The sequence below is a fragment of the Mustela putorius genome, unplaced genomic scaffold, assembly GCF_011764305.1.
Source record: "Mustela putorius furo isolate JIRA1106 unplaced genomic scaffold, ASM1176430v1.1 tig00001566_pilon_pilon_pilon, whole genome shotgun sequence".
NCBI classification, from domain to species: Eukaryota; Metazoa; Chordata; class Mammalia; order Carnivora; family Mustelidae; genus Mustela; species Mustela putorius.
The window spans coordinates 514068-536305 of record NW_025421798.1 but is presented as its reverse complement, the minus strand read 5'-3'; the positions used below and the strand labels follow the sequence as shown (position 1 = coordinate 536305).

Below are 22238 nucleotides of genomic sequence, written 5' to 3'. Positions count from 1 at the left end.
TTAGGAGCCCTCCAGCAGAATATGCAGGTCCCTACCCAGTCATCTTAAAGGAATGCCTAGTAGTGGCCTTGACCAACCTCTATGTCTTATACAGTCTCCCAACCAAACAACTTTCTATTGGTTTCTTCTTAATTCAATAGGCTGGCAGGTTGGAACATCTGGAAAATATGCTAGTAGCGTTATGAACAAACTGATCAAGCAAAGGCGAAAAACTAAGGGTGTGCCCATCTCAAGTGAAAAAACAATACCAAGTAATTATTAAGCTCAGGAACACAAAAAAAGGCAAAATAAAGCCAGGTCATTAAAGTACAATTCTTGGCTCTGTGGCAACTACTGATTTACTAGAAACTGGGATATAAACATATTGGAAGAGTGAAGGAGGGGGGTGGATACAGGGGCATGTGCGTGTAGGGGCATAAAATCCTCTTCTACTATAAAGAGATGTTGAGATAATGTCTCAGATTGCTAAGTTAAGAAACAGTAGTCATATAATATTGCATGTCAACTATACTTCCATTAAAAAAAAAGAAATAGTATAGATATATTATATAGAAACGTGGTGGTCCTTCAGTAAAAATCCTTCCAGCTACAAGCAACACAAAACCAAAATGACAGTGCCTTGAACACATATGGCTTTATTCATTCATTCATTTATTTATTTTTCAGTAAGTTAATTTATTATTAACATCAGTGTGGCATGGGTTCAGCTGCTCAATGATGCCATCAGGGAACCAGGTTCTAACTTTTTCCTCCTTCATATGTTGCATCTTCACCCTCATATTCATCCCCTCTCTGTCACAAGATTGCTGTCACAGCTCTAGGCAGCACGACTCTAATCAAGGGAGAGAGGAGGAAAGGGACAGTGTCAGCTCTGCATGTCTCAGAAAGCAAAAGCCTTTTCAGAAGCGCCCCCCGCTTCCCAGCAAACCTCTCATGGCCATAACTGGGACACATAACCATCTCTAGCTGCAAGGAAGCTTAAGAAAGTATCTGGCTGTTCACCCTGACAAGGAGATGACAAAGGGGAAGGGGGCTGGGAGTGGTAAATGCCAGAAGAAACAGCCGAAGACTGGAAAGATCATTCTACGTAGTTGCCTCTAGGAAGCAGGGGCTTGCAGTGGGAGGGGACAGGGTATTGCTGGGTTTTCTTGTAAGCTCTTCAGCACCACCGTATTTTTTTTAAACATATGCAAGCATTACTTTGATGAAAAAATAAAATTTAGAAATAAAGTGTTAGGGTTTCTCTGAAAGAAACTTTAAAAGAAAGAAAGAAAGCAGAAAAAACCAAAAGCTCATAGCAGTTTTCTGTCTCCAGAGGAAAGGAGATTCGTCCTGGAAGCAAACTTACCAGAATGAGTTTGTTACTTAGACTAAGGCATCTCAGGTATCCGCGCCCTGATCTTACAGAGAATTGTGCTATCACCATTAACCGTAACATGACTGGTGGAAACCAGTACAGCACCATGTAGCGCTTACATGGGGTGACTGTGGTTAGATAGTCCTGGTGCAATTTCCTGTCTGCCATTTATTAGTTCTGTGATCCCGGGTGAGCGACACCTGGGAACCTCATTTTCCTTCTTCATGAAATGAAGGTAATTCAAGTGCCAGGTACAGAGTAAGCATTCAGCACGTTATCCACTCTGATTCAAATGTTGAATGTTCTGAGCAGTGACATGGTTTGGGTGTCCTTTAACAGCATTATGCTTCCACTGAGTTCATTTTTTGTCCCAAACATGGGTTTGGACTGGACTGTCCCTGAAAATTATTTGTTCCTAGAGATGTGTGTGCATATTTTTGCCCAGGCCTTTGCTCACAGAAGATAACTCAGTAGGGACCACATCAAGAGAGATGCCAGCTTGGAGTGCTGTTGGCTCCTGTTGAAGGAAAGACTGTAAAAACAGAACTAGACAGGATTGTCACTTCCACCATACATATTCTTTAATGTCAAAAACAATTCACTCTTTGAGATGTGCTGCTGACTATTGTGACTGCCTCATGTAGGCCTGGGAGTAGGGAATAGAACAATGACTTCCTTTTTCTGGTGACAAGGTGAGAGCTGGAGATCTGAGCCCATGGCCAAAACCATACAATTGCTGGATGATCATCTTGCCCACACATGGTATCAGTGCTGGGGGCTAAGAAGAGAGAGAGCCAGTAGGCAGCCCCATTCAGAGGGGCATGGGTGCCATTCTCTTGGAGAGGTTAATATTTGATATCCATTTACAATTTTCCTTCCTGGCTTGGTAATGATCATGTAATCTCCAAGACTCCAGTTAAGCTCTATTAAGCACACATACACAGAAGATATTGCATCCATTAAAGAAAAGGATGCTATAAAAAAAGGCACCTTTGGAGAATAAGAAAGAGAGCTTAGAAATTTAAAATGACTTCCAAAAGAAAAAAAAAGTACAATAGAAGATAACTTCAAGAAAATGTCCCAGGTTGCAGAATTAAAAAAAAAAAAAAAAAACAAAGACATGGAAACTATGAGAGAAAATAAAAAGACAAAGACCATCATTCAGGAGATTCAACACTCAACTACTAAGAGGCCCAGAATGAGAGAACAGAGAAAATAAAGGAAAGAAAATTAAGAAAGAAAGCAAACTGTGATTTCTCAGAGGAGAGGAACGTGAGTCTTCAGATTGGAAAAGTCCAACGACTAGGTGCCCAGCAAAACAGATGGGGGAAAAACATACTCCTGTGCTCATCACTATATTTCAAAACACATGATGGGAGAAAACAGTAAGCTTCCAGAGGTGAGGAAAACAGGTCACCAAGAAAGGAATGAGAATAATATTAGCACACAACTTCTAATCAGCAGCACTACACGCTAAATGCAGTACCTCCAAAATGCATAAGATAAAATATTTTGAACATAGAATTCTAAAGCCAAACTGTCACCCACATATGAAGATAAAATAATGCTACATTTTCAGACATGCAAAGACCCCAAATTTTACCTTTCTTAGGAAGTTACTTGAAGATGTTCTCCAACGACATGCATGACATCTCAGTCAGGGTTCTTGGAGGCCAGTAACAGAAACTGACTCTAGTTAACTTAAGCAGAAAAGGGACTTATTACAAGGTTATCATGTAGTTCACAGAAGCGTGGAGACATGGAAGCCATAGCTAAGGCACACTGTGGGAACAGCCAGGTTAAAATGCTGCTACCCCCACTGCTACAACACCCGGAGGTCTTCCTACCATCACACACCACTACAGATGAACTCTAACTATCCTCCTGTCTGGTCCCATTTATTTGTGGTCAACTTCAGCATTGTCTTACTCATGCTCTTCAATCCATGGCACATTATTTTCCTCAGTTCATTCAAGGCCCCTCTTCTGCTTTATTTCATTGAATTATTATTTTCCACTCTCAGTTCCCATCTCTGCTCCCATTCTACTGCCCACCAGAGTGAGCGACTTGAGTATATTTCACGTATATACACCTCCAATCCATCTTCCAAATATTTAGATATGTGCACACCCATTAAAATAGACAATGTTGGGCGCCTGGGTGGCTCAGTGGGTTAAGCCGCTGCCTTCGGCTCAGGTCGTGATCTCAGAGTCCCGCATTGGGCTCTCTGCTCAGCAGGGAGCCTGCTTCCCTCTCTCTCTCTCTGCCTGCCTCCCCATCTACTTGTGATTTCTCTCTGTCAAATAAATAAAATCTTTAAAAAAAAATAGACAATGTTGTTTGACAATTACCTAAATGGTTTTATGCTGTCAATCTCATGCTGTTTTTAACTTTTCACTCAACACTGGGCTTTGGAGACCTATCTGTGTGGCTACAGTAAATTTAGCTCCTTTCTTTTTATTTGTATTTTCCATCCTATAAATATACCACAGTTCACTTATCTGGTCCCTTGGTGATGGACACCTAGATTGCTTCCAATTCCTCACTAAACACAAACAACGCTAGAACAAACCTCAATTATATTTCCTTAAGGAACTGTGTGAAAATTCCCCAGGAATATATTTCTCTGGAATATATATTCAGGAGTGCAGTTGCTATGTTGTAGGATCTGCACAGACTGAACCTCAGGAAGTACTGCCAAATTAATCTCTGGAATACCTTTATCACTCCCACCCACGATTTTCCTTTTCTTCACATCTTCACCAGTAATTGATAATATCTGACTTTCTACATGTTGGTATTCTTATAGTGATTTGTTAGTTTAATTTTCATTTTTCTAATTATTAGCAGAGTTGAAAATGTCTTCATATATTCAATTTTCCCCTTGTGTAAATTCAAGATTCTCCTGTTAGTTACTCTTCGTATCATTTGCCTATTTTCCTATTCGGTTTACTATCTTCTTTTCTAGTTATTAATCTTTTGCCACTTTTGCACATTGCAAATATATCCTCCTAATCTATCATCCATATGTTAATTTCGTATATTCCTGTCTCCCTTGTACTGCTGACTCTAGATTCAAGGCCATGAACAGAGTATATTCAACCCTTGTGCCCAGTGGGCAGAGAAAGGAAGTTTCTGACCTCCTTCAGTTTCCACTGTAGGAAGTGGAGCCCTGCCTCTCACCAAGACTCATGGGAGTGGGGCTCTACCAAACAGGATGAGGATTTAGATGCCAGGCAGCCACTAGAGTTCACTCTTTTGTTTGCTGGACATCCACATACACCCTTCTTCCCAATGTTACTCTACAAAAATGCTTCCACCTAACTTAGTGCCTCATATAACCAAAAACACACTCATTCCCTCTCCAAAAGGAGACAGCAAAAAGTGTAAGAACGCTTTCAGGTGCAAACAATATAAAACTCAACTCAAGCCGGCTTAAGTAACAAACGTAATTTATTAGCTCACTTAACTGAGAAGTTCGTAGGCAGGGCAGACTTCAGGCATGGTATGATCAGGAATATGGTTCCACTTCTCTGTGATTCTTTTGCCTTCTTCATTTGTCAGCTCCATCCTCAGGTAGGCCTTCTGCATGCTTCTTTGCTACATGCTTCTTTGTTCATATCCAAGGGAAGATAGGCCACCTCTTCCCTCAAAAACTGAACAGAAGTCCTAAATTTCAGTGTGACTGGATCATCCCTGAACCAATCATCACTGTAGCAAGGGGGCGTGATACTCAGATTGGTTTATACCAATAAAGGACTATACCTAGAGCTGGCAGTGGGGTCGACCCCACTCAAATTGTATAGTTGTCACACAGTGGGGGAGGAGAGGAATGGATGTTGGAAAATAACCACAAAGTCCACTACAAAGGAGTAAATTAAGAAAGAGGAAGATATGGGGTCCAGGAAAGATTGGGTCCAGCCCAGAAGAGTAATGAAGGGACGTCCCAGGATGACAGTTGTGCTGCAGGCCTACAGAGCAATCAGTCCAAATTGGAGCAGGAAGACGGAGGGCTCCAGGAGGAAGGTATCTGGGAAAAAAGGGGATTCAAATGATTTTATACTTTCCTTGAGAATTTGGAACAACTTAAGAAGAAGATAAAGTCAGACAATGCAAGGAAAAAAGAAAGGCAATTAGAAACTACCAGGAAAAAATGCATAAGAAAAGAAATGTAATCCTAGTACACTAATTGGAGCGGCAGGGAACAACATTTACATAATTATAATAACATCAACACTTTATTGACTTTAAACTTTTAGAGTGATCTGTCAGCTAAGTATGGATGACTTAATTATGGTTATAGACCCAGAATGTAAATGCTATTAATCTTATTAACATAAAAGTATAAATGACAGAAGTTGAGAGACTGAAAGGAGTATAAGTCCATTATTTAAAGGTACCAAGGTAAGGAATAGAGGCTTTATAATTAATAATAGAGCTATACTGGGTACATGGGAGGAGGGTAGTTGGGTGATTTAAATAGCAGGAAGTCAACAGATAATGTCTAAAAGTGATAAATAAGTTGATAAATAGAAAAATCTGCATATTATTTAGAGATATTAAGATAATTACCAGAAAAATTAAAAACAAACCGTTATCGACCAGTAGATTCCCAGGTCAAGATGGCAGACTTACCATGTGTTTATCTCCACTCCCACCTGAGACCTTGTTAAAATGACAGTAAAGGAATTTAAAAAAAAGGTATAAAAACACAATGATGAAGAGAATGAGAGCAGGTCCATCAGCAAAAGAGAGATTTCAACACATTTCTGGAAGATAGAAGGTAATGGAGGAATGGTAACTGATGGAGCATGGTGGAGGAAGCCATAGCCTGGAGTATGCATGGAGATGACGCCACAGAGGAAGGAGTTGATCTTTCTCTGCAGAAGCCTGGAATGTCTTGGGTCTTAACAATGCCAGGTATGATATAAAGTGGGAGTGAGATATTGGCTGAAAACAGGGAGATTAATTGGAAGGCTGTATACCAAATCATTAACCCACCCCTTGTGTACAATTCACAGCAGCCAGGTGTCTACCCATTAGACAAAACCCAGAGGGTTCTGAACTAACAAAACTGAACCTCAGAGAAAAGATCTTTGCAGTCTGGCATTTGGGGACTCTGCAGCATAGCAGTCAGTTCTCCTCCAATCATCCTAAAGGGAAGCCACCAGTCACCTAGCACTGTCCCCCATACACAGAGCTTCCAATCAGGTATTTGTTGCTAAATTCCTAAGTATGAGTATACAACCATGGATTACCAGGCATTTGAGAAACGGCCACAAATTAAGAGAGACCAAAATAAGCAAACAGGGTAAAATGAACCACAAAGGAAACACATTTTTTTAAAAAAGAAAAAAAAATATATAAAAATACCTCTACTGTACCCAGAGAGTCAAGATACTAGTGCATCCACTAAACAAGAACTGGATGCTGTAAGAAAGGTAAAGGAACATGAATGGATATTTGGAAATTTTAAAATGTGATTGTCAAAAAGAAATGTGATAGAATAGTTGAAAGATACAAGTTCAATCTATTCCGGAAAGGAAGAGAGAGAAGGGAGGGAGTGAGGGAAAACCAGATTGAGGGAGAGAACAGATAAAAACTACAAAAGATCAATTCAGGAGTTCCCAGAGAGAACAAAGAAACTGGAAGGGAGGAATGTATTCAATAAAATAGAGAATTCCCCAGAGTTAAAGTACTTCAAAATGAAGGGACCTAACCAGTGACCCAACACTACAAATGACAAATCCCCAAACCTAAACACAAAATTATAAAATTTCAGAACACCAAGAATATAATTTTTAAAAAATAACTAAAGTGGGGGTGGGTAGATGGGCAGAGAAGTACTTTTCCCTGTTTCTCTCCCCAACTACAGCTAAAATCCTGAGGCATTGTATATAAACCTAAGAAGGCTCTGAGAAGTGAAGAGAAGACAAACATGCTAGAGACCCTCGCAGCACAGAAGTGACATGGTGGTGAATTCCCTTGGTTTGCTTTTTGACTCAACACACCCCAGACCTGGTGCTAGAGAAAGTGGCAATGAGATAACTCCACTCCAGCACAACACAACAGAAAACACTGTGGTTCCATCAGCAAATGCCAAGTGTGGAGCTTAGACTTCTACCCTCACTGGCTGTAAAGTCACCCCTCTCCCTTCCTACTGGGGTGGTTATCAGAGAAGTTTGAGTAGGGAGCTGCAACTCCCATTTCCCCACTCAAGAACGAGGAAACCCTCCTTCTCGGTTGTCAACAGAAACTAGACTTCCATGCCCGCCTGGCAGTAATGAGGCAGTGTCCCCTCTTTCACTGCTGGAACAGTGTCTGAGGAGGCAAGCTGAAACAAAATGCCCAGGTTTCAACAGAAAATTACTCATCATACCAAGAACCAAGAAAATCTCAACCTGAAATGAGAAGACACTCAATAGACTCCAACACTGATATGAGGTGTTAAAAATTATCTGACAAGGGAGGCATCATAAAAATGCCTCAATGTACAATTAGAAACATGCTTAAAGCAAATTAAAAAATAGAAACTATCATTAAAGAAAAAAGATAAAAAGAAGAATCAAATGGAAATTTTAAAGTGAAAACTACAATAACCAAAACAAAAACCTCAAAGGATTGGGCTAACATCAAAATGGAGAAAACAGAGTAAAGAATTAGTGAACTTGGAGAACGATAGAATCACCCAAACTGAAAAACAAAAAGACTGGAAAAAATAGTGAACAGAACCTTAGGGATCCGTGAAACTACAACAAAAGATCTAACATTTGTATCATTGAGATCCTGGAAGGAGAAAAAAAAAAAAAAGGTGCGGGGAAAGCTACCTATAAAGCCATGAGGCTCAGACTGTTATCAGACTGCTTATCATCAAAATTTGATGCTAGAAGAAAGTTGAGCAATGCCTTCAAAGTTCTGTGGGAAAATGATGTTGAACCTCAAGCTTTATAGCTGAATATAAGGATGGAATAAAGATCTTTTCAGACATGCAAAGACAGGAAATCTAACTCCTACAAACTTTTCTGAGAAAGTTACTTGAGGATGCGCTCCATCAAAATAATGAGAAAAACAAACCAACCAACCCTGAGAACTAACAAATAGTGAATATGAACAAGCAAAGCAGAGAAGGAAGGTTCCAAAATGACAGCCCATGCATCAGACCTAGAGAGCAACTAGTTCAGATTTGAGGAAGAGTATAAGAGGGCTCCAGGAAGATGTCCTGGAGGGGGGGAAAAAGTAGGCTTGATGGAATATTTAACGTAATAGAGATTTTTGAGAAGAAAAAAATTAGAATATATGATAAAGTAAAAACAGTGAAAGATAAAAAGAGAATTAGAAACGTGAGGGAAAAATGAAAAACTACAAGGAAAAATTATAAAAGGTACATTAAATGGCTTCTTCAGTGAACAGTATTTACAGTTATATTAATATAATCACTTACCGCTTTTCAACTTTCCAAATCAAATTATCAAGCTACAGACAACACGCATACCAAAAATCTTAATCATGATTACAGAATTCAACGTTATCAATTTTGACAATATAAAAGACCAGATGATATAAGTTAGGGAGGTTGACAGTGGAAGGTGTAAAAAAGAAAAGACATTCTCATCTAACAAAATTCTGGTTGTTAAGAAATATTGTCTCTAAGTCATGGAAAATGAAATAAAGGTGCTTTTTAAATTCAGAAAAGTAGTACAGAAACTAAATTATATGAGAAGCAGGTAAGACAAGAATTGAACTTGGTGTAATCTGAATCATTTGTCATAGCAGGATACCAATGGATTAATGTCTGAAATTGATAAAAGACAAATGCTCACATAACACAATACTTAGAAATGGAGGTCGCACAATAACTAAATAAAAGTGGTTGCTAATAACGAAAGGTGGTAGAGTGGGAGTGGGGCTGTGGAACTCACTTTTTGTAACTGATTTAAGTTTATTGATGTCTTCTAAATAATGTGCCTGCATTACTTCTATTTTAAAATGAACACATATTTAATTTTTAAAAACACAGAAAAAGGACACTCCTGCCCACTACTTCCTCCAAATTCCCTTGTTCCTGCAGACCTAATGGCGGCAGAATAGAAAAAAACTTCAACAAACTTGCAGTCTCCCTTCTGTGCAGCTTTCCTGCAGTCAAACTGCAAGCTTTGTTAGCCTGCAGTCATCCCATTTACACCCACCTCCTGGCTTGTTTTCATCTCCCAGGCCTGGAGAGCGCTTACTCCTCATGTCTACAAGTTGGGATCCTCTCTACTTATTTTTCAAGGCTCAGCTCAAATTCTATCTCCAAAGTCTTCCTTGGCCCCCTGGTAGAACTTTTTCCTCGCTCCTCAGGGACTCCCAAGTCCTCATTTGTGCCCGCAATTATAATACTTAGATGTTCTCTCTCCCAAGTATATTACTTGGGTCAGTATCTCATGCTTGCAACCATCTTTCACACTGGCTACCAGAGTGATCTTCCTAAAATACCAATCTGACTCCGCCACTCCCCTTCTACAGCTACACTCCGTCAAACCCTTCTACAGCTTCCCATTGCCCACAGGGTCAAAGCTAAGCTCGACTACCTGGTTTTTACCACTTTTTCCAATATCCATTCCTCCCAAAATCCATGCACTTCCACACTCTTCATAGAACTTTACTTAGGCAGCTCTTCTGCTCGGAATATTCTACAGCTACCCTTTCTACATGGTAAATACCAACTCTTCCTTCAAGATTCAGTTCAAGCACCCCTTCTCTATAAAGCCTTGCCTGAGTACTCCCTCCATCCTACCCCATCCCAAAGAGGAATGGTCCTATATTCTCACCCTGCCTCATCTAGACTTCTGCTCTATAATCTCTCCCCTTTGGTGCACTCACCTGCGCCCCCACTGTGAATTCCTAGACTCTGGGGAGTATATCTCATCCCCAGAACCTAGCACAAGGCCTGACATAATGCAGGAACTCAATGTGTGCTTGCTGACCAAATGGGTGCAAAAGTGATGACAAAGTGGATCCGAGAAAGAACAAAAGAGCCAACAAATGAGTGAATACTTACATCAATGCCTGAGTGCAGAATACGTGAAAATACCACTAATAGGTGAACAGATGAAGTGGCTGAACAAATGAGAAAAAGAAGCCAGTATGTAAATGAATGAGAAGTGCCTGTGCCAGTGAGGATGTGAAAGAATGACTTCCCACCTGTGTCTGGTTTCAAACCCACGTGGAAGACCTTCTGCCCTGCTTTCCACCCATCTACAGTGCACACCAGTGTTAACTTCTTTTAGATTACAAGAACAGACACACTCAGGTTAGTGATGGAGATTTATTGAAGCATTCATAGGGAAATAAGGAAGACAAAAACAGCTACACAGGCAGCCTCATGGAGGAACAGAAACTCGAAAATGGTTCACGATCCAAAGCAGCTCTAGAGCCTGGCTTGTCACCCCCTCAGCTGCAGGCATCTGTTGCTCCCTTCTCTAGTGCTTCCCAAAATGGTGACTCAACTTCTTTCTGGCTGTATTTGTACTCTTCCTACTGCTACTTAGACTACCTTTCTTTCTTTTCTTTTTTTCCTGTTACCCTCCTTGCTAGTGCTTGGCCTTCGGGGGCCTCATTGTTTCTTGGCCTCCTGGCTCCTGCAGCTTCTTGGCTTCCAGGGCTTCGGTTCCAGTTCATCCAGGGCTTCTCTTGTGTTGAAGCTTCTGTTTGCCTGGTCATTCCTGCAGCCTCTTCGATTCCTGTTGCCTTGCTACCTTGTGGTTCTGAGAGTCTCATTGCTTCTGCTGCCTCCTGGATCTTGTCATTCAAGCCTTCTGCTTCATGGATCTCACATTCAGGGTTTTGTCTCATGGTTTCTGTTCCTCATGGCTCCTGCTACATTGTGGCTCCTATTGCTTCATGGCTTCTGTGTCCTTTTGGCCCAATGTTGTCTTGCTGCTTCATGGCTTCTGCTACCTTGTGGCCCCATGTTCTCATGATATAAATGTTTCATGGTCCCTGCAGCTTTCTCCATGCTTTTTCTGTTCAGCTTCTAGCACCCCTCATCCATCACCACTTCTGTCTTGCTAAATGCTAATTAATAGTTCACTTCTGAATGCCTCACATTTAGCCTCCCTGGAGGCCATTTGATACAGGCCATCCCTATGAGGTGGAGTTCTTACACCCGTCCACCTAATAGGCTATGGCCTAGAGATTGGCTGTCCTTGAGTCAGATACTATCCCAAACCATTTGTGGCCAGGACTGTGAGGTCACATGGTACAGAGCATGGCAACTCATGCTTAAGAAACCCCTTAGAAGGGATGTGGGCATGGCAGGTTTGCTGACGGTTTCCAGAAGGGGGCAGTGTAATTGGCAAGCTTCTTGTTTGGCCTGTTCAGTACACCAACCTTCAAGGCCAACCTAAGTCCCACCTTCTCCCTGGCCACCTCTGCCTGTCCTATCTGTGAAGGAAGAGATCAAGGCTCTAGTGGTGATGTGGAAAGGGAACTTAGGTTCCACTTCTGGCTCTGAAACTTTCTAGTAATGGGACCTTGGGCAAGTTCCTTCCCCTCCCAGGGCCTCAGGAGGGGGTTGGACAAAGTCTGTAAGTTCCCTTACAGGTCTGACATCTGGGCATCTCACTTTAGGTTACTGTCTAAGGAATGGGAGTCTTACCTGGGGAAGCCCTCAAAAACATCTCTTGAGGTAGGAAAGAGGGAGTCAGAGTCCTGGCTTGGAAGAGCCTCACTGCATACAGGAGGTGCTTAGCCAAGATTTATTGAACTGGATGAATGAATCAATGGCTTGGGGGAGAGGGGGAGGGAGGGGACCACACAACACACAGAAACTTTTAACTAACTTGAGGGAAGAATTCCAGTGGCTGAGGCTGGAAGGAGATTCTGACTTAGATGGATGAGGAAAGAGAATGACTGGAATAGGGTAGGAATCTAGGCTACTGATGGGCACTCATTCTATACTCTCAGTCACCCTCCACATCCAGTAATCCTCAGTCATCAAGTCTGGCTCACACTTTTATTGCCTCTAATCCATTCCCACTGCCCTTGCCCTTGAGTAGGGCTCCTGGGCTTTTCAACAGCTTTCTAGCTGATCTCCCTGTCTCCATTCTCCATCACAAATGCATTCATTCACATTTTCATTCACTCAAAAACTATTTATTGGGTGCCTGTTTTGGATCAGGCACTGTGCTTTTTGCTGGGGATATGCCAGTAGCAAGATAACCCCAGGCCCATCCCTGTGGTGCTTTCTGTTTACTCAGAGACAAAACAAGCAAACACACAGTGAGAAATTGAGCCAACGGGGAAACTACAGGTGTGGGAGCATATAGTATGCACATTTAACCCAATCCTGCTTAAAACCATTCCATGGCTCCCACACTGCCTTCTGGCTACAGTTCCCAAAGCTGGCTATACCCTACAGTCATGTGCTCATTTTTCTAAGCACTCAAGATCCTGAGGCATCACCCCAGTTACAGAAATCAAACTTTTTGAGGATGGAGCCCAGAGTGCTCCATGTGGTTCTGGTGCATAGCCAGTTTGGGAACCTCACTGTCTCATGAAAGAAATCTGAACTCTGTTAAATCTTGTTTCAGTACTTCTCAACTGTTTTTGCTGTTTCTTGTCTTCAGGTTTTTGTGCATACTGTCCCCACTCCCTGAAAATTCCTTCCACTTCAACTAGGTAATTCCTACCAGGCTCTCAAGACTCAGCTCAGGTGTCACCTCCTAGACTAGAGGATGCCTTCCCTGAACCTCTGTATAAGCTACAGGCCCTTCCTTTTCCACACTCCTATCAGAGGGCTATCAGACTGCATGCTTAACGGCTGTTCTAGGAATTGCCTCCCCTAACTAGTGAGCTCCTCAAAGGTGGGGTAAAGATTTGACTCATGTTTATGTCCCTGGTGGGCAACACAGTGATTCCCAGAGTGAAGTGCCCAGTTAAAGGTAAACACGGTCATGGAGCACCCTTCAACTCCCCAGACCAAGGCTACTGGGTCCAGGGTATAAGGGAGTCAACCTAGCATCCTCCAACAAGTCCTAGGGATTCTATTTGGATCTAGCTTACTCCTGGAAGCACACTGTGCCATAAGCTCTCACCTGAGCACAGCCTTCACTGAGCACATGCTCCTTTGTGATGATAGAAAGCAGGCGGCACAGTGGGAAAGCACTGGGCAAGCAGAGATCCCTCCTAGTTGAAGCCTAGATTCTACCAATGACCCACTGGGTTCTAGGACAAAGCCTTTCACCTCTCTGATCCTTAGGACCTAAGTGCTCTGCAGCACTTGTGCCCCTGTGGGCCAGGCTTTAGTCCAAGGCATCTCATCTAATCCTTTCTACCATGTGAGGTAAGAATTAGGTATCCAGATTATTATCCACACCTACTGAATTAGATTTCCAGGGGTGGGACCAGAGCAAGGAGCTCCACATCCTTTGGATGTGGGGGTGCAGCAGGGAACAGCTGCTTTGCATTGTAAGCCCTTCTGTACTATTTTACTTCCTACCTGGTGTATATATTGCTTTGATTTTTAAAAAAGAAAAGAAAAATCTTCACAAGTGATTCTGGTGCACAGCCAAGGTTGAAAACCACCCTTGTAGTGGAGAAAGCACAAGACTGAATTGGGGGGGGGCCTGGGTTCAAATTCTTACTGTTACCTGGTAGCTGGGTCACTTAAACTTCCTGGGCCTCAGTTTCCTCATCTGTAAAGTGGGGCAAATAGCAATTGCTACCCTGAAAGGCCTGGGATGATCTAGGTATCAGCCAAACTCCTTCCAGCACACTTCATCTTCCCTACATGGCTGCAAATAGGGCACAGATTAAGTCCTTTTCTATGTGAGGAAACTGAGATCCAGGGAGGTGAAGTAATGAGCTCAAGTTTCTACAGCTAGGATTTGAACCAGGGCAACTCCCAAATTGTGCTTTCAGATATGCCAGCATTTCCCAAACTACAGCACATGTACCACTGGTGGTATGTGACTTCTTTGGTTGAACAAAGACAAATTTATTTTGAGTTATGCCTTTCAATATGTATTAGAAAAATACATAATTAGCATATCAAATCCATGGTTTCATGGATATCACTACTTAGGATGAAACTCAAGTAGATAACAATGTTACACCTAAGACAACCTCAAGAAAAAGATTGAGTAAATAGTACAGGAGGGCAATTTGGAAGCCTCTATTTAAAACAAAAATATAAATAGTCTATGACTCTGCAATTCAACTTCTAGGAAGCAACCCTAGATAAACTCATATACACACGCACGCACACACACACACACACACAAATGTTCCTGTGTTGTATTCTGTAATAGCAAAAAGAGAAAACAGTCTTAACTAGCTATCACAAAAGAAATGGGTACGATGTGATAGTCATATGATGGCACTCCATATGGCAATTACAAAGGATGAATTGAATCTACATTTAGCAAAAACATGCATAGATCTCAAAAACTGTTAAACAAGGAAAGCAAATTGCAGAACGACTCAATATACCATTTGTATTAAATACACAATATTTTCAATGAGCTCATATATGTCAAAGTCTTAAAACTGTCTAGATGGATGTACAACAAACATAACAGCAGTTTAGAAGGGGACGGGCAATGGTAGTCAAACAAGGCTAGCTCTACTTATAAATCTGACATCTTAGAGAATGGATTCATGAGTCACTTGAGTAATCAGAACAAATTTAACTTTGAAGAAACAAGAATGTGGTATACAATCAGGACAAGGTGATGGTCTGACAGTGTATGAGAACGAGCATAGGCTGACCTCATGGCAGCAGGCTCTGCTGCCTCTGCACGGTCCCTGCAGCTGACACAGGTTAGTTCCCAGAAGGAACTTCACACATATTCGGCCGGGATGTGGCCCAGGCTACCTCTCCCCGACTTCCTCATGACCCGGGTTGGGGCCCAGGCACCTGGTTACCATACATGATTGAAGCTATAGGCTTCCTTAAGCCCTTCACTTACCGGGTAAACCCCATCAGTGCCCTGGAACTTTCTCAGTAACCAAGGCATTTAGCATCTCCCAGATCTGGAGAGTCTTTCCATCCCCAACAACTGGGATCAGACCCCTCAGGGGTCCAGGTATGAGAAGGCTTTTATTCTGAGGGGTTGGCACCTAGTGGGCTCCAAGCAGGGATAAGGCCCCCAGTGAGGAGCTTGACATCATTAAATCCTATGAGGTAGGTAATATTGTTAGCCCCATTTTACAGATGAGGAAACTGAGGCACAGAAAGGTCAAATGACTTGCCCAACATCAAACTAGTGATTTTAAAAAAAAGGACTAGAACCCACAAATGTCTGTCCCCAGAGCCCAGGTTCCACTCCTAGTGCCCAACCAAATCCTACCAATTGTCAAGGTTCAGCTCAAATGTGACCTTCTCCAGGAAGCCTGGAGGTGATCATCCTCTTCTCAAACTCTAAGTACCTATAAATATGATTCAGCTGACCACGAGAAACCATGAACCCACTGCATCTCCTTGGTAGGAGGGTAGAGACCATATCTGATTTAGCTCTGTATTTCTAGAATAGAGCCTGACAAATATATGTCTGATGAATACACAAATGAACAAAAACACAAATGAGTGAATGAGGGCAATTTCATGTGACTGATTCCTATGAGGTCCTGAATACCTTTGCCCAGCTCTGGGGTGCTGTCATACTAAGCTCTCTTGGAATCAAATTCAGCCTAGGCTCCTTCTAAAATGGATCTCCAATATCTTTTATTATTTTGCAAGCACGCCCATATGCACACATGCAGACACATATATACACACATACATACCCACACACAAGCAAGATGCAAGGGGCCCAACCCATGATTATGGGTGATGGGAGGAGGGAGGAGGGGGGAGGTCTGGGAGAGGGGAAGATAGGGGATGGACAGATGGCCCTGTTCAGCTCAGTTCAGCTCAGCACCTCCTTCCAAAGGCCAGGATGCTCCCTGAAGCTCAGGAATTTTTGCTCCAGACCTAATATCACCTCTGTTCCTCTTCGTGCTTGACAGCAATGCCTAAATCCCATGACTATACCAAACAGGGACGGGAGGTAGGGGGAGGTTGGGAGCCAAATATCCAGAGATTGGGAGAGGGGAAGCTTAGGGATCCAGACAGGGCAGGAGGGCAGAACTATTGCTACTGCTCATTGGGGTTGGGGTTGGCATCTGGGTACTTGGTGAGGTCGAAGGTCAGGACTTTGCTGATCACACAGTCCCCTTGCTGAAGGAGGAGGGAGAAAAAGAAAAATGAAATTGTAAGGAGAGAATTAAGGGGGGGGGGTCTGGCGCCCCAGGACCGGGGGCCTCAAACCCTCCTCCCTACATACCTGCCCAAAGCCCAGGCAATGGTTCTCTCTGGGTGTGAGGATGTGCTCGGTCCCATGTGCCTTTTCTCCCTGCCTACCTCTGCATTCTCCTCCTTTTCTTTGCTGTCTGGCTCCTCTGCCTGGCCTTTCCACCTGTCCCCAGACGCAATAGCCCTGCCCAGCTGGGCCGGCTAAGCCTCTAGGGCAGGGCTCCAATAAGCCCAGATGGCTGTCAAGGTCCTGAGTCCCTATGCTCCCCCGCCCCCATGGCCCTCCACTGCAGCCTTCCCTTCCTGCCCTGGGGAGTCAGGCAGGGAGTGGGGCTGGCTCCTGAGCCAGGCCCGCCCTACCTCGGGGTAGACTCCAATGAGGCTCTCAGCCTTGGTGTAGAACTCCTCCTTGAGAGAGATGACGATGGCCTGGAAGTTGCAAGTCGACTGCTCCTTGATGTAATTTGCCACCTGTGGGAGGGGCCGCCAGGCACTTAGCAGGGCTGAAACCCTAACACTCCCTTGTGTTTTCCAGTCAGAACCAGAGGCAGAGGGTGGGGTAAGGGGTAGAGGGTAGGGGGAAGAGAGCCTGAGAGGCCACTGAAATAGCACGGCGTGGATGGATGGCCCTGGGCCCAGCCTCCCGGGCACAGAGAGCAGGCAGCAGGAACGGCTAGAGCACACTCAGGAGTTGCTCCCTGAAACCCAGCCCCAACCTAGGGGCCTCCCTCCCGGGCCCCACTTTCCTTGCACCCACCTTGCCAATGTTGGTGTTATCCAGGGCAGCATCGATCTCATCCAGGACGAAGAAGGGGGCTGGCTTGTAGCTGGGAGGGAACCAGTAGGTGAGCTGACACTGATGGGGGCAGGGGTGAGGCAGGATAGCCCCAGGGCCCATCTCACAGGCCAGCATCACCCTCCACTTCTTCAGAGACTAAAAAACCCAGGTCTTAATGTTGCCTGAGCCCCAGAAGGCCAGTTTACCAACTGAACCCTCTTGTGCAACCAACCTTGTGCTCCAGGATTCTATAGAACCAGGAGAAGACATGGTTCTCTCCAGAGCTTCCAGACCGGCTGGGGAGATAGAGCTGTCCTAGGCTCTGACCACTCTGTCCAAGCTACCTGGAGGTCTACCCCACCCACCTGCACCATGCTGTTGTGGCTTCCTGCCTCTTGGCACATGTGGCACCCAGCTGCCTAGAACACCTCCTGGTGTCTTCGGCTAACTTCCACTCATCCTTTGCATTTCCTGCTCAAGTGTTACCTGCCCTCGAAAGCCTTTCCTGGCCACCCACACCCTCCCCCACGCTGGGTTGGTGTCCCTCCTCTGTGCATCCACAACATACACACTCACCCGGTTACAACACTTAGCTCACTGTTTACACATCTGGCTTTCATTAGACCATGAGCTCCTCAAGGACAGAGACCATGTCTGACACATCTGTGTCCCTAATCCCCCAAGAGTCTGGCACAGAGCAGCCCTCAAGAAATGCTCACTGAATGATGCTGTACAATCAAGTATTAAGTTGTGGGGGTCAGATTCAAGTATTACTGGCATTCAGGAGGGGGAGGTCAGGGTATGCCACAGTTGGTCAAAGCAGGCTTCCTAGAGGAACACTAGGAGGAAAATGAGATGTGAAGGCATGGTGATGATCAAGCTAGATTTGCATAGAAAGGGCTAATTAGCCAGCAACCATGTAAGCAAAAGCCTGGTGGTGGGACTGAATACATGCGGGGGCCAGTGAGGGCATGCTGAGTAGATGAGGGTGGATAGGAAAGACAGGTCCAGGAAACCAAGGCCAGATGTGCTGTAGTAGGTAGGGAAACAGGGACGCAATCCAGATTCCACCAGAACATCTTCACCTCTGCAGATCTCTGCATGTCCTTAGGCACCAGAGCCTCTGGTGGCCTCAGTTCAGTCTCTCCGTCAACTGCCCTGGGAAGAGCAGCCTTACCTGTGGATGGCAAAGAGCAAAGCCAGAGCCGCCACCGTTTTCTCCCCCCCTGACAAGTTGTCCATAGGCCGGAAGCGTTTGCCAGGAGCCACACAGTTATAGTTGATGCCATCCAGGTAGGGCTCCTCGGGGTTCTCGGGGCCCAGGAATGCCTAGGGAGAAGGCAGATGGGTCAGAATCTGGGTCTGGTCTAGATGAGGACAGGGACAGGAGGCCTAAAGGGCAGGGCAACGTGATGGTGGGGGCTAGCTGGGTAAGGGACTCCAGCCTACCTGGGCACTGCTGTTGCGGGATAGGGCCTTATAGATCTCATCGATGTTGGTGGCCACAGATTCAAAACAAGCATTGAAGCGGTCAAAGCGCTCCTTCTTGATCTGTTCGAATGCCTGCTTGGCTTTCTTGGCTCGCTTTCGGGCTGCCTCAAACTCTGCCACAAGAGAAAGACAGGTGACTCCTCAGTGCCCAGGCTCTGCCAAGGCTGAGGATCACGCCCTGGCAAGAATGACCTGTAAATGACAATTCACAGAGCAGGAACATCCCAAAGGGAGAGGAATGTTTGGGAAGGACCCCAGGAAAATGGCCCCACAACCACTTGTAACCATTGGGCCAGCCACACAGCACAAAGGAAGAAACATGGGCCCGGAGCCACACAAACATGAATTCTACCCTGGGCTCAACCAGCAACCAGCTGTGTGACCTTGGGTAGGCCAATGACCCTCTCTGAACCTCAGCAGTTTTCTGCTCTGTAAGACAAGTGTGGTAACTAACCCCTACTGTTTAAGGCTCTTGGGAGTTTCCAGAAAGCAGATAAAAATGGGAGCTACTGTGATGTGTAACAGGCCCTTGCTGTAACTTCAGCCTTCTGTCTTCACCTTAGACAGTAAAAGTAAAAGGGGTAAAAAAAATCTTACCATCTGAGGTCTCCTGGAACTTGTCTCGGACACTTTCCAGCTTCTCCATGGCTTTCATGTTGGGGGCAGCAATACGCTGGAGTACACTTTGCTGCTCATTCAGCTTCTGCTGCAGTGTATTCATCTCCTGTTTGATCTCCTCCTCAGCCTGGGCATCCTGTAAACCCCAGGCCCAATGACATCAAGAGGGGCCAGGTCCCTGAGCTTAGGCCCCCACAAGAGATGCTCCACTAAGCAGGACCTGAGCACTTGCTCCATGCTGAAGGCAGGTTCTTCTTCCCTAGCACATCTCCTCCCACAAGGTCCTACCTACAGCAACCATTCCCACCATCCCTGGAAATTACAGGCTGATGCCACTTTCTCATCTCTAGCCCTTCCCCCAGGCCGTCAACCTCTCTGTCTCTCAGGAGGAGCAGCTGGTGGTGCCCCTTTCTGGCTCTCAGCCCAGGCCATGAGCCAGCACCATCCCAGGGTGACCTAGAGGCTCCCACACAGGCTGGTATGGACTCCACCTACAGCTCCACAATGAATAAGGCAACTCACGCTTTCTGCTCAGATCACCACATCTGAGCAAATTCCATTTGAGTTTGGTTTTAGGTCTTATGGATATTGCAATGCATGTCTGGGCTTGTGCCTTTCTGCCACTTTAAGTCAATAAATATTTACTGAATGCCTTCCAAATGCCAGGCACTGGGGCCCTCATATCCTGTGAGCCATGGTTCCTGTGCTTACAGAGCTCATGGACTCACAGAGGAAGGCATATACGTAAACAATCAGAACACTGCACAGTGAATACCAAAACAATGGTAAACAGATGGTGTAGGGTCAGCACATAAGGGCACCTAACTCAGACTCTGGGACTAGGGAAGGCCTCCAGGAGTATGCTTAAGCTCAGGCCAACGGGATGAAAGTGAGGACAGAGAGAAAGAATAGCCTATGCAGACAGGAGCATCACATGCAAAATCAAGGATATGCTCATGGTTCATTCAAGGAAATCAAAGCAATTCAAAAAAGTAATCAGTTTTAATAAATTTCAAAGGCCAAAAAAAGGGCAATTCAGTACGGCAATAATAGCAACTGTGAGTGTGCATGTGCACACTCAGGCAAGGCTGGAGACATGCAGAAACCTGATGATAAAGGGCCTTTCAAGTCTTGTAAGAGGTCTCGACTTCATCTAAAGGGAGGTGAGGGGGCGCCTGGGTGGCTCAGTGGGTTAAGCCGCTGCCTTCGGCTCAGGTCGTGATCTCAGGGTCCTGGGATCTAGTCCCACATCGGGCTCTCTGCTCAGCAGGGAGCCTGCTTCCTTCTCTCACTCTCTATCTGCCTGCCTCTCTGCCTACTTGTGATCTCTGTCTGTCAAATAAATAAAATAAAAAAAAATAAAATAAAGGGAGGTGAGGTACCACTGAATGACTTCAAGCACAGGAAGGACATGAATACACACAAATGTATACATAAATGCATATATTTTAGAAAAGCCCTCCTATAGAGCTCTATATACTGTTAAGAAGTAGTCTCTCGTATAGGTTATAATTAAAATATGCAAATATGCAAGGTACACAACAGACTGCTGCTTTTTATCTAAGAGAAGGAATATGAATGTATTTACATACAAATATATTTGTATTTTTAAAATACAACAAAAAAAGGATAATCCAAAAACTAATTAAAATGATTACACATAGCAGAAGGGAGGCAAAGGGGACAAGAAGGAAAGTGAAACTTCTCTTTTGTACCTTGTATTATACTTTCAGCTTTAGACCATAGGAAAATTTTGCAGAATTATGAAAAAAATTAAATCAAAATGTGAAAACCACAGGGCCAAAAAACTGTTGGGAACAAGATATTCACAAGATACCAGAGAATCCCCCTAAAGATTACTTACTACTTACAAAGGTATGAAATCTGGCAATCGATACCTTAACAGAGGACCAAGCTTAACATCATGAATAGTGGGACATCCTCACATTACATATCTCCTGGCATGATGCAATATAGAGTACACAGCATCACCAATGAAATATTCTGGCCAAAAAATTACTTAACCCAAATCCATCAAGTCTCCAGACTAGATCAAATTTCCAATTTATAAGAAACACAAGGATAGGTGGAACAAATTAAACAATAATGAAAGGAAACAGAGGCGCCTGGGTGGCTCAGTGGGTTAAGGCTCTGCCTTCGGCTCAGGTCATGATCTCAGGATCCTGGGATGGAGCCCTGCATCCAGCTCTCTGCTCAGCAGAGAGCCTGCTCCCCACCCCCCCAACCCTGCCTGTCCCTCTGCCTACCTGTGATCTCTCACTGTCATAAATAAATAAAATCTTTAAAAAATTAAAAAAAATAACGAAAGGAAACAAACATATCCATAACACAGCCATTCAAGACAATACATAGACGCTTCGAAAGATCAGTGTCATGAAAGAATGTGAGGGGACTGCTCCACATTAAAAGAAACTAAAAAGATAGAACACCCAAAAGCAATACATAAACCTTGACTGGATCATAGCTTAAAACAAACAATTATAAAAAACACTTCTGGAACAACTGGGGAAATGTGAATATGGGCAGTATATTAGATATGAAATTATTATTAATTTTTTTAGGTGTAATATGGAATTACAGTTATGGAGCAGAATCCCTTGTTCTTAGCATGCTGAAATATTTAGAGTTGAAGTCTGTAACTTCCTTCAAATGGTTCAGCAAAAACAAAAGTGTAGTGTGGAAGGAGGGAATCAAGA

The 22238-nt window shown here is 44.1% G+C and overlaps 1 protein-coding gene across 5 annotated transcripts in view; it reads right to left on the bottom strand.

Moving 5' to 3' along the window:
* Positions 1-615: 615 nt before the first annotated feature.
* The window catches only part of SMC1A (structural maintenance of chromosomes 1A), a 49918-nt gene continuing 28295 nt past the window's right edge, over positions 616-22238 (bottom strand). For 2 of the 5 annotated variants that reach the window (XM_004781224.3, XM_045087844.1), the window contains 6 exons: positions 19501-19657; positions 18862-19016; positions 18590-18741; positions 17392-17461; positions 16995-17105; positions 10651-16559 (listed from right to left, as the gene is read on the bottom strand). In XM_004781224.3, the coding sequence (XP_004781281.2) occupies positions 16476-16559; positions 16995-17105; positions 17392-17461; positions 18590-18741; positions 18862-19016; positions 19501-19657 (729 nt within the window). In that variant the 3' untranslated portion in view covers positions 10651-16475. Of the gene's footprint in view, positions 833-2960; positions 5388-10650; positions 16560-16994; positions 17106-17391; positions 17462-18589; positions 18742-18861; positions 19017-19500; positions 19658-22238 lie in introns of those variants that run through there. The other 3 variants (XR_006608908.1, XR_006608909.1, XR_006608907.1) reach the window with 3 other exon arrangements.